Source organism: Chaetura pelagica, unplaced genomic scaffold (genome assembly GCF_000747805.2).
Source record: "Chaetura pelagica isolate M959 unplaced genomic scaffold, ChaPel_1.0 scaffold470, whole genome shotgun sequence".
In the NCBI taxonomy this organism is placed as follows: Eukaryota; Metazoa; Chordata; class Aves; order Apodiformes; family Apodidae; genus Chaetura; species Chaetura pelagica.
Genome location: NW_009951911.1, coordinates 280,289 through 291,423, shown reverse-complemented (window position 1 = coordinate 291,423; position 11,135 = coordinate 280,289). Strand labels below are relative to the sequence as shown.

General features: G+C 54.9%; 2 protein-coding genes across 2 annotated transcripts in view; one reads left to right on the top strand and one right to left on the bottom strand.

Moving 5' to 3' along the window:
- Positions 1-4,335, top strand: part of PPFIA4 (protein tyrosine phosphatase, receptor type, f polypeptide (PTPRF), interacting protein (liprin), alpha 4) — a 40,208-nt gene extending 35,873 nt beyond the window's left edge. Inside the window, exons 29-34 of the mRNA XM_009994277.1 lie at positions 5-37; positions 858-955; positions 1,615-1,790; positions 2,013-2,081; positions 3,355-3,460; positions 4,277-4,335. Coding sequence (XP_009992579.1) covers positions 5-37; positions 858-955; positions 1,615-1,790; positions 2,013-2,081; positions 3,355-3,460; positions 4,277-4,335 — 541 coding nt within the window. The remainder of the gene's footprint in view (positions 1-4; positions 38-857; positions 956-1,614; positions 1,791-2,012; positions 2,082-3,354; positions 3,461-4,276) is intronic.
- A 2,665-nt stretch (positions 4,336-7,000) lies between these two features.
- On the bottom strand, positions 7,001-11,127 carry MYOG (myogenin (myogenic factor 4)). Its single transcript, XM_009994132.1, has 3 exons — positions 11,035-11,127; positions 7,850-7,931; positions 7,001-7,116 (listed from the first exon to the last, which is right to left on the bottom strand). Exons 1-3 carry the CDS (start codon positions 11,125-11,127, stop codon positions 7,001-7,003), a joined length of 291 nt encoding a protein of 96 aa, XP_009992434.1.
- Positions 11,128-11,135: the final 8 nt, after the last annotated feature.

The following is an 11,135-nucleotide window of genomic DNA, read 5'->3' as shown; positions in this document are numbered from 1 at the left end:
TCAGATTGCACTTGAAGATGGTGGACAGCTTCCACCGGTGAGTCTTCTCCTCCAGGAGGTCCCTGGGGTGCAGTGTCTGCACATGGAGCAGAGGATGGAACGATCTGAGGGGCGCTGCCCTGTCTTGGCCAGCCCTGGTGCTGGAGGATGGCTCTTCCAGGCTAAACTCAACCACCTGGTCTGGGGCAGCTCATATGGGCAAATGTCCTTCATCATGGTCCTTGTAGCAAAATTGCAGAGGACCAAGCCTTCTCCAGGCTGTGGAGCAAGCCATGGGTAAGATCAAGGCTTGTCCCACCTGGGGGACAAGTGTACCCCACTGGAGGGCAGAGCAGTCATCTGTCAGCAGCCCAACCATGTCCAGCCCTGTCATGGGTTCTCAGAATCCTCCCCAACCCACAGGACTGTGTCCATGGGCCTGGCAGGACCCTCCCTGCTCTGGAGATGAACCCTTCAGCCTGGAGCAGCCCCCACAGGCTGGTTCTCCCTTCCCTCTCCAGCCACTGAGCAGTGTTATTTGGATCTCAGGCAGGTAGAATAGGGCAAAACTGATGGACTGTGGAATTCCCATGGAAAGGAAGGACATTCCTCTTTTTCCAGCTAAGATCTTTCCTGTAGGTTGTGTCTGTCCTGACCCAATCATGATCCAAAGCATCCTTTGGGCAGATGGACAGCAAGCAGGGAAGCAAGTCCCTCCAAGCCCCACCATGCAGAGACCTCCTGAGGGTTGGGTGATGTGAGCAAGCTGGTCTGGTGGGAGGTGTCCCTGCCCATGGCAGGGACTTGGAACTAGATGATCATTAAGGTCCCTTCCAACCCAAACCAGTCTGGGATTTAATGGTCTCCTGTCCTTGCAGCACCAGCCTGCAATATGGCATCATGTGCCTGAAGAGGCTCAACTACGACCGCAAAGAGCTCGAGAGGAGGCGAGAAGAGACCCAACATGAAATCAAAGGTCAGCAGGCACTGACACAACCCAGCTCTGGAAAACATGGGAAACCTCCCAGGAGATGCCCAGCAATGGTGTCTAACCCTTATTTTCAACACAGCCTTTACCTGGGGAAAATCCTCCTTTCTGAGCAACCATGTCCATGGTTCTGTGCTCCAGGGGGACCTCCCGGTGGTGTTTCCCCAACAGGTTTCTCCAAGGGCCTTTGTGCAGCCTATCCCAGCCAGACATGAGCAGGGAGAAAGGCTGCCAAGACAGAAAAGGTCCAGTCCAAGCATCAGAACATCTTCTCCTGCCCATTTCAGATGCTCAGGACGACCCTCAGCTTGCTCAGCCTCCCTGTCCTTGGCTGTCCTGAGATTCCTGGCACGTCTGGCAGCTGCTTACATCTCATTATTGATAATGCCCCTAATTACATCAGCAGCCGTGGGTGCTGAGGATTAATTTTCACAGTTGTCTCCTGCCTGTTATTTCATCGTTTAGTCTGGTAAATTGCAGTGAGCAGGTCCTGGCAGCCGAGCATCTGACACTGCTGCTGAATCCAGGAGGAGAGCCCCAGCATCAGCCTGGGGAGATGCCAAGGGGCTTCAGGACATCATCAGGTCCCCACACAACCAAAAGCGTGGTCTGAGCTGGCCCTGAGACAACCCCTCTCTCTTTTACAGACGTCCTAGTGTGGACCAACGACCAGGTGATCCACTGGATCCAGTCCATCGGGCTCCGCGAGTACGGGAACAACCTGGTGGAGAGCGGGGTGCACGGGGCCCTCCTGGCCCTCGACGAGAACTTCGACCACAACAGCCTGGCCCTGGTCCTGCAAATCCCCACGCAGAACACGCAGGTGAGAGCAGCATCTCTGAGGGGCTTGGGAGGAGGGTGGCCAGTGTGGGACAGGGCAGTGAGTGACTCCTGCAGTGCCACCAGCTCAGCTCTGCCCGTCGGAGCAGAGTGCTTAGGTGGCACCTGGGCTTCTTCACTGTCATTCTTGGGGTTTTCTGGGATGGGAGTTTGGGCTGGAAACTGTTTCCATCGACAGGGAACGCTGATTTGTTGTGAATTTCAGGCTCGACAAGTGCTGGAGAGGGAGTTCAACAACCTGCTGGCCCTGGGCACAGATCGGAGGTTGGATGATGTGAGTACCAGACCTCTCCCATGTCCACATCATGCTGACCTCTTGCTCTTGGGGGAGAAACAGGAGAGACAGGACCTCTGCTCTCTGCCTACTTGTCCAGGGGTGTCAAACAGTGTGTCACAGACTGTCCAGAGCAGCCACATGAGCAGGAGCAGTGGAATAAGCTAAAACTATTAGTCAAAGCCCTCAGAAAGGTGCTTCCAGGCTGTGTAGGCAGGTGAGGAAGGGTCTTGTGCATCATTTCTAGTCTCGTGCTCAGTGGGCTCAGTTTCAAGTGGGTTCACCTGCCTTACTTGGGCTTTTGGAGTCATGGATGTTTTGGGCATGACACGTCTGCAGTGGATAAAGCTGGTGGGTGAGACGTGCCTTGTTAAGCAGCCAGAAAACTGGTAATGTTGAGTCACAGAGGGTGGTCATTCGTGTAGATCCCTCCTCTGGTTGGGTCTTCTCCATGAGAAGACTGACAGAGCCAGTCAGGGCTCTTCAGAGCACAGAGAGGTGTGCCCTTCCAGATGCCATTATCTCACCAAGACTAGATCCAACCCTTGGGGTCTTTCCTAGGCTTTGTGTGTTGATGTCTCCAAGGCATCTTTGCAGGAAGGCTGGAGAGAAGACATAGGTAAGCTGGGAAGGACAAAGCCTATGTCATGGGATCATGGAGAGTTCTTCTGTGACCTTGGTCCAATTTGGTCACACATTTCTACATGGTTTGAGTTGGTTTCCAGGTACAGGCCCACCCTTGTTAGCTGGCAGCAGTGCTGGTACCTCACAGGGCAGAAGGTCCTGCTGACACGAGAGCTGGGGCTGTTCAGCTGGAGAGGAGGAGACTGAGAGGGGATCTCATCAACCCTCCTCAATATCTCTAGGGGTGTCAGCAGGATGGGGCCAGACTCTTCCCAGCAGTGCCCAGTGACAGGACAAGGGGCAATGGGCACAAACTGGAGCACAGGAGAGTCAAGATAAACATGAGAAAAAACTTCTTTAGTGTGAGGGTGGCAGAGCCCTGGGACAGGCTGCCCAGGGAGGTGCTGGAGTCTCCATCCCTGGAGACATCCCAGACGCACCTGGACCTGTTCCTGTGGGATCTGCTCTAGGGGATCCTGCTCCAGCAGGGGGGTTGGACTGGATGATCTCCAGAGGTCCCTTCCAAGCCTGACGACTCTACGAGGATGACTGCATATCCATAACCTGCTCTCCCCTCCCAGGGTGATGACAAGACCTTCCGTCGCACCCCGTCCTGGCGGAAGCGCTTCCGCCCCCGCGACGTTCACAGCATCAACCCGCGCCTTTTTTTGAGACCCTCCCCGCCGGCTTCCGTGTCACCAGCCTCCTGCCCCTGCCCCCTCCCACCGCCCCTGCCAAGAAAATGCCCCCGGAAGGTGGGTCACCCCTTCTCCTACCCCTGCTCAAAGCTCCTGGTGAGCGTGGGGAAGGATGTGCCACCGGGAGCGGGGAGGGAGGGAGCCCGGCTGGTCGCCTGCGATGCTGGACCCTGGGGACCCTTGAGCTGTTTCTTTGCTGGAAATGGGTGGGTTTTTTTATCAGGAAGGTCGTTTCAGGCTCTGCTCTGGGGTGAGATTTCTTTGTTTTGAACCACCAGGAGGAGGGAGAGGGCTGGGCCAGGGTGTGGATTGGAATTTTGCGTCGCTCACCCTGGGCTTGGCATCCAGGTCAGAGCCTGTTGGGTGGCCCTGGGGCTGTCAGGAAGCAGCAGCTCCATCTGGGCCAGTCTGGACCATCCTGATGTTTGGAAACCTTCCCCGAAGGGACTGGGTGAACCAGCTCAATTCAGCCCAAGTGCTGCTGAGAATTCCTGGGGCTGGCGGGGACCTGCTTGGATGTGGTTGACCTGGCTGTCCTGTGTTTTAACTGGGCACACATGTCCCAGGCCCTGCCCCACCACCACACAACTCCTTTCTACAAGACATCTTGGTCCCTTCCAAAGCTGTACAGAGGCACAAGCTCCAGCCAGGTCACCTTTGTTTGTGCCCTGGATCAAGCAGCCTAGTCCCTCTGTCCCAAGCCACCTGCCACATCCCCAGTGCTGGGGATCTGGTGGGGAGCTGGTGCCTCTTCCTTTGACCTTCATCTTCATGTGGCTTCAGTGCCCAGATGCTGCCTCTAGATGTTTTGGTGGGGAGCCCAGGACTAATTGGAGCAGTCACTAATTGCAGGCTCTGCTCTTTGACTCCTAGTTGGTGCCTCTGGGTCTCCAAGGCTGGAAACCTCCACGGTCCGGACATACTCCTGCTGAGGGTCAGCGTGACAGGAACCAGGAAGCCCTGGGTAAGTGTGAGGAGGACCAAGGCCTCAGAGCTGGATGGTGGCTGAGAGGAGAGCAGAAGGCCCAGAATCCTCTGCCCAGCATCACCCAGGCAGGGTATCTGCCTTCACCAAGGCTTGCCATGGAGGACAATGGGGACCCTGGTGGTGGGGGAACAGCCCACTGCTGCCTTAGGCTCACAGGACTTTGCCATGATGCAGAAGGGATGCTCAGCATCCCAACCATGTGTGGTTTGTCCAGTCCCTGGGCAGACAGCTCCACTGGGGATCCCATCCTAGATCCCAGTGGGATGAGGGAATGATAGCCAAGCACTTCAGAGAGGCTCCTGCAGTCCTGCTGTACCCTGGGGCATGGTTCTCCTGTGCCAGGAGGATTCACTATGACTCCGTCTGGGTTTGTTGGCCTGTGCAGGGGTGTTGTTGGTGCAGGGGTGGAGGTGACCTGCTGGCCTCACGGGGCCTTTCCCACTTCGTTCCTCAGCACATCTCCACTCTCCACGTGGCCACGTGCTGGCTGCCTTGCAGGACCAGAGCCCAGCCCACGCCTGTTCCTCAGCCCAAGCCAACAGACACTGCAGCCTCGCTGCTGGGGACCCAAAAGGATGTTCTCCCTTCTGCTTGTGCACCCCACTGCTCCCCCCAGCTCCCTGTGGCTTGTCCCCCCACCTCTCCCCAGGCTGGCTGGGCTGTGGACACGCTGGCTGGGTGTCCCCTCCACCACTGGCCCACGGGTGGTGCAACCTGGCCGGGGTCACAGAGACACCCCCAAAAAATGGGCCATGATATTTGGAACCCTTCCTGCTGCCTGGTTCACGTTGCCAACAGGCCATGGGGCTGCTGCACTGACTCGCCCGAGCCCCGGCTGCCAGGGATGGTGCTGCCCACGGGACTTGAAGCCAAGGAAGATTCAGGCTCGTGAAAATCCTCACGCCGGGCAAGGAGCTGCCCCCCCCGGGGCCACTGCCAGAGTTGGGCACTGCAGGGGCTGGAGCAGGGACCATTTTGGGGGGGCAAGGAGGGTGACTGTGTGCCAAGGGGCGGGCGGGCAGGGTGCTGCGTTTTGGGGTGCTGCCAGACACCACGGAGCAGGGAGGCTGTGCCTGCAGGGCATGGCCACAACAGGCTGCGTGGGCAAAAGCTAGGCTGCCCCATCAGGACCAGCACCCACAGGAGAGGGGACCCTCCTTGGGTGCCTGGGGAGACACGACAGGGGCACCCACCGCCCCGGGAAGTGCCCATCCCATCCCCTCTGGGTGCTGAGGAGATGTTCTCCCCTCCTGCCTCCAGGCTACGGGCAGGGATTAATCCAGGAGGCTCTTAACTCTTCCCATCTCCCCTGTAGGGTAGGATCTCTTTGTCTCCTCATGCCACATTTGCCTTGTGTGGCCCCTGTTTCTGATGTAATATTTATTGATGGCTGGAATGACCTTATACTTATCATGTGCTGTCTGGAAGTGCAATATCTGAGAGGCTCTACAGTCACCATGTCTTTTCGGTGTATTATTTGCCTAATACAGTATTAAATATTTTTTTAATTTGAAGAGTCAGTGAGCCCTTTATATCGATGCCCTGTTTCTTTTGTCATATTATTGGTACTGCATGGACTCCAAACCCTGGATCGGGTCAGGAAAGGATGTATGTGTGTTCCAATAAACAGGATTTTAAAACAAGTGCTGGCTTGAGCCTTCTTTCAAGAGCCCAGATTAAAAATATCATGAATCTTTAGCTCCCCCAAGAGTTTTTGGAGTACAGAGCTGAACCTCACTGGTCCCTGCATGGGCAGGGACACCTCCCACCAGCCCAGGCTGCTCCAAGCCCCATCCAACCTGCCCTTCAACACTGCCAGGGATGGGGCAGCCACAGCTTCCCTGGGCAATCTGGGCCAGGCTCTCATCACCCTTATAGTGAAGAATTTCCTCCTCATGTGTAACTTCAATCTCCCCTCTTCCAGTTTAAAGTCATTCCCCCTCATCCCATTCCTCCCTGCCCTTGTCCCAAGTCCCTCCCCAGCTTTCCTGGAGCCCCTTCAGGCACTTGAAGGCCACTGTGAGGTCTCCCCAGACCTCCATGTCGGAATTAGGGGATACCTAAGAAAAGGGGGACAGGAAAAGAAGTAGTAAAGCAGTAAAGGAAGATCCAAGCAGTTCAAACAAGAATGCCTTTATTTAAAAAAAAACCAACAAAATCCAAATAAGTTAGCAAAAATAATAATTAAAGAACCACCCCAGATGGCAGCTCCACACGGCGCTGGGTGGCAGAGCCGGCGCAGGCAGCGCCCGCAGGGCTCAGCACCCCAGGGACACCAGCTGGAGAGAGACCTTGGTCAAAGAGCATCTTGGAAAAAACATCAGCAAGCCAAGCCAGCACACACATTGGCCCCAAAAAAACCCGACCATCCCGGGCAGGGAGGGAAGCAGAGCCTGGCACTGGGAGCTGCTGCCCACGTCCCACCGCTCCCCGTGCTTCTCAGCTGGCTGGGCAGGAGGGCTGGCGGGGAGGGGGACAGGAGGTGAGTGATTTCAGCAGTGCAGTCCATGACACTGGAGGGGTAAATATAATTTCCAGTGGCTGGGCCCTTCCAGCATCTTATTCCCACCCTGTGAGCAGCTCCAGGAGCCGCCGGGGTTTGCGCTGGCTCAGTTTTGGACCCGCTGCTCCTGGAACGTCACGTCCTCCGCGGCGATGCTCTCCACGATGGAGGAGAGCGAGTGGAGGTTGCGGTCCTCGGCTGCCTCGTCAGCCAGGAGGTGGTCTGAGGAGAGCAAGGGGACAGTGACACTGCTGGGGACAATGGCTACATGCTGGGGATGGCTCCTGGCTCCACGCAATCCCCCCGTGGGCAGAGGGACCAGCTCCCAGAGCCCACCCAGGGGGATCGGGTGAGACTTTCCCCTGGAGAGGGCAAGAGGGAAGTGAAGCTTTTGGACACTTCTTAGGTTTTATTCCTCATTGGAAAATGAGAAGTTTCTGCCTTCTGGGCAAACGAAACAGGTGGATTTGGGGAAGGGCAGGGGGAATAACTGCAATAATGGAAGAAAATCAGCAGCTGCAGAGGGGATGTGGGGAGGGACAGGAGCCCAGGACAGCCATTCTCAGCACCAGGGCGAGCAAAGCCACCCAAGGGATGGTGACAGATGAACCCTTGATGGGGACCAAGCTGCCAAGGCTCTGGGTTGTTGCAATCCAGCTTCTCAGCTCCAGGAGCAGGTGCCTCCAGGAAATCAGGCAGTGGGAGAAGCCTGAACCCACTGAGCATCCAGCCAAGGCGATGCAGGAGGATTTATGAGCCTGGGGAAGCCCAACTCTGCATCAGCAGGGGGGCAGAGAGGACAAGGCTCCTTTTGTCTCTGCTCCAAGGATCTCCTGCTTGGGGAAGGGGTTGGCTCAGCGACTCTCTGCCCCAAGGCTCTGGTGTCCCCCACTGCTGCCCCCCTCAAAGCCCAGCAAGGCTGCAGGACCCTGGGGTGAGGTGGAGAACATCTTACCCGTGGGATTGGTGCCAAACTCCAGCTGGCTGCTCCACTCGGGGCTGCAGGATGAGCTGCCAGACCCACACTCACTGGTCACCTGCAAGGAGCCAAGATGTCCATCCTGGGTCTCACCTCCTCCAACCCTCCCACCCCAGCCAAACCCCACCAGGCACCCTAAAATCCCCCCCTTGGGTGTCCCATCACAGCAGCACAATGTCCTTGCTGAGGTGGGCACATCCCTCCCCACCTGCAAATCAGCCAGAGGAGCCAACAGAGTTCAGGGTCTCCAGGACCCATTGGGGCCAAGACACTTAGTTACCAATAAAGGCTGAAAAAACCCCTCTTTTTTGAGTTCTGGACACAGGAGAAACAGCACAATCTGCCCACTGCAGGTAAAAAATATGTCTTTTCACCTATGAGAAAGGGCTGGAGATGGACTCATGTCTTTGGGCAAAACAGATTTTTCACTGAAAATCACCTAACCAGGCTCATACAAACTGAAACATGGGCTGGACCCCCTCAGGCCATCCTGAGGGGATTTCTGGGGAAGATCTCCTGGCAGTCTGATGTGTGGATTTGGGGCTGAATGACTATTTTAGAGAAAAGAGCTGGCAGCCTGAAAAATGAGAGCATTACTCAGCAAAGATCTGACTTAGCATGTGTGTGTGTCTTCATCTAGAAGTAGATGTTGGCCCAGGTTGAACCCAAAATATTATTTATAGCAGCAGACCCAAGCACCCAACCTTTTGTAGCAGCCTAGAAATGGCATGTTGGGTTTACAAGTTTGCAGCAACACAGGATAATTAATTAACACTTGGATTTATTTCCCACTACAGTCAGAAATTCTTGCAGATACGATTTTTTTCCAAAAAAAAATATTGGGTTTTGCAGTCAATACATGAACTCCTAACCCCTGGCTATGCCTGGGAGAAGGGATGGCTCAGAGCAGCAGTGACATGGGAACAGCTCTGCGTGGTTTTGGGCATGTTTGCAGGGGCAGCCAATGAGTCCACTCCAATCAAACCCAAGTGGTTACATCAAGTTAACAATAGGAAGTCCCAAGTCTGTGTAGGCTGGACCCAAAAAGCTTTTTGAGTCCTTTCTTCGGCTCTAAGTGTTGGGTCACCTGAGTATCTGGTCCTTGAATCTCTTAGGCTGAAAGGAAATGGATTTCAGTGAATCTCACTTTTCTGTGCCTATTTTAAAGTCCTTCTATATCCATATCCTTATCCACATCCATATCCATACAATCTACTTCTACATCCACATCTATCTATTTAATCTGTATCATCAGTACCAATAGAGAATCATGGAATGGTTTGAGTTGGAAGTGACCTTAAAGATCATGTAGATTCAGCCCCCTGCATGGGCAGGGACACCTCCCACCAGCCCAGGTTGCTCCAAGCCCCATCCAACCTGCCCTTCAACACTGCCAGGGATGGGGCAGCCACAGCTTCCCTGGGCAGCCTGGGCCAGGCTCTCACCACCCTCACAGCAAAGAATTTCTTCCTCATGTCCAACCTCAATCTCCCTCCTCCAGCCTGAAACCATCTCCCCTTGTCCCAAGTCCCTCCATGACCTTGTAAATAGATACAGATATAGATGATAGATGATAGATGATAGATATAGATATAGATATAGATATAGATATAGATATAGATATAGATATAGATATAGATATAGATATAGATATAGATATAGATAGATAAATAGATTAATAGACATCTACATAGATCGATAAAAAGAAATATATATAATATACAAAAAAAGATGTATATGTGCATCTAACTATATAATCTATATCTATCTAATCTGTATCACCTCTCCCCACAGCTGTCCCTGCAGCTGTAGTAATCTGTACACTTTGACAGACACAGCCTCAGAGCCCCAGAGACCTGCATGCCCAGACATCCCCACAGACAGCAGAGGGCAGATAAAAATATCTCCCCCAAACCTGGTTAAACCACCCAAATCTGGTTGGCAGCACCTCTGCTCAGGGCTGTGGCAAGACACCCCTGCTGCCAGCATCCATGTGCCCCAGAAACAGGAGGTGGCCCTTTTGTCCCCTGCCCGGGCGCACTGCAACACTCCCACTGTCCCCATGTCCTGGTGTGTGATGGCACCAACCATGGGATGGGGGGGCCAGGGAAGGGGCAGGGACAGCAGAGTTTGCTCCCAGGAGCACAGAGACCTGTGGGGTGTTGTGGAAAGCAGCAGGTGGAGACCCCCCCAGGGGGCTGGAGGCTGCGGGTTGTGTCACTTTGGAGAGAGAACTCAGTAGGGTGTGAGTTTGTGGCTGGGAAGGGGAGTAATTTAATTTTCTGTTTTATGTAATTTCTGTCATTCCATTTTAACTTACTATGTAAAATTATTTTTATTTAGTTTTATGGATTTTTTTAACCTTGCTTTTGCCTTTATTCCCCCTCTGAAGCCCAAGTGCATGTGCTGTGCCCCGTGCAGCATCCAGCCCCGGATTGTGCAGCCCCCACTGCATCCGTGTGCAAGGAAAGGTGCATCCATAGGGAGAGGCTGCAAGTGGCCCCTCTATGCAGGCTCTGAGAGCCCAGCTGGGCTCACTGCTGCCCTGAGCCCTTCTGCAGGACACATCTACCAGCCCATGGCAGCAGCACTTGCCTTGGTCCCAGGGCTGGGGGTCCTGTTCCCACTGGCAGGACCCATCACCCTCGAGCTGCCCATGATGCCTCTGCCTGGGATCACCCCCACAGGGCATCACCCCCACAGGGCATCACCCCCATAGAGTGTCACCCCCACAGACCATCACCTCCCCTAGAGTGTCATGCCCATAGTGAGTCACCTCCACAGGACATCACACCCACAAAGTGTCACTCCCCTATAACCATCAACCCTATAAAGTGTCACCCCCCATTGAGCATCACCCCCATAAAGCATCACCCCAATGGGATTTCACCCCCCGAGGGTGTCACGCCTATAGAGAATCACCCCCACGGGACACCAGCCCCCATAAAATGCACCCCACTTAGGGTGTCACCCCCACAGGGTCTCACCCCCATAGGACATCACCCCTACAGAGTGCCACCCCCACACATCACAGACTCCCAGAACCACTAAGGTTGGAAAAGACCTCTAAGATCATCGAGCCCAACCACCAACCCATAAACTGTCCCCTCCACGGGGCCTCCCCCCCCCAACTCCCCAGCCCAGTGTTGGGGGCCACTCACGGGGGGCTGGGGCCGGAAGCGCAGGTCCCGCTGCTCCCGCTCCTGCTGGTTGAGGGAGCCGAGCAGGCTCCGCAGGCGCTCCATGGACTGCATGGCGCCAC

What these genes read in the sequence shown, in the direction of transcription:
- MYOG (XM_009994132.1), bottom strand. Translation starts at nt 11,127, where the DNA reads ATGCAGTCCATGGAGCGCCTGCGGAGCCTGCTCGGCTCCCTCAACCAG. An exon ending in GCTTCCGGCCCCAGCCCCCC is followed by an intron (nt 7,932 to 11,034) that starts GTGAGTGGCCCC and finishes GGCTCCTTGCAG; the next exon opens with GTGACCAGTGAGTGTGGGTC. An exon ending in GTTTGGCACCAATCCCACGG is followed by an intron (nt 7,117 to 7,849) that starts GTAAGATGTTCT and finishes TGCTCTCCTCAG; the next exon opens with ACCACCTCCTGGCTGACGAG.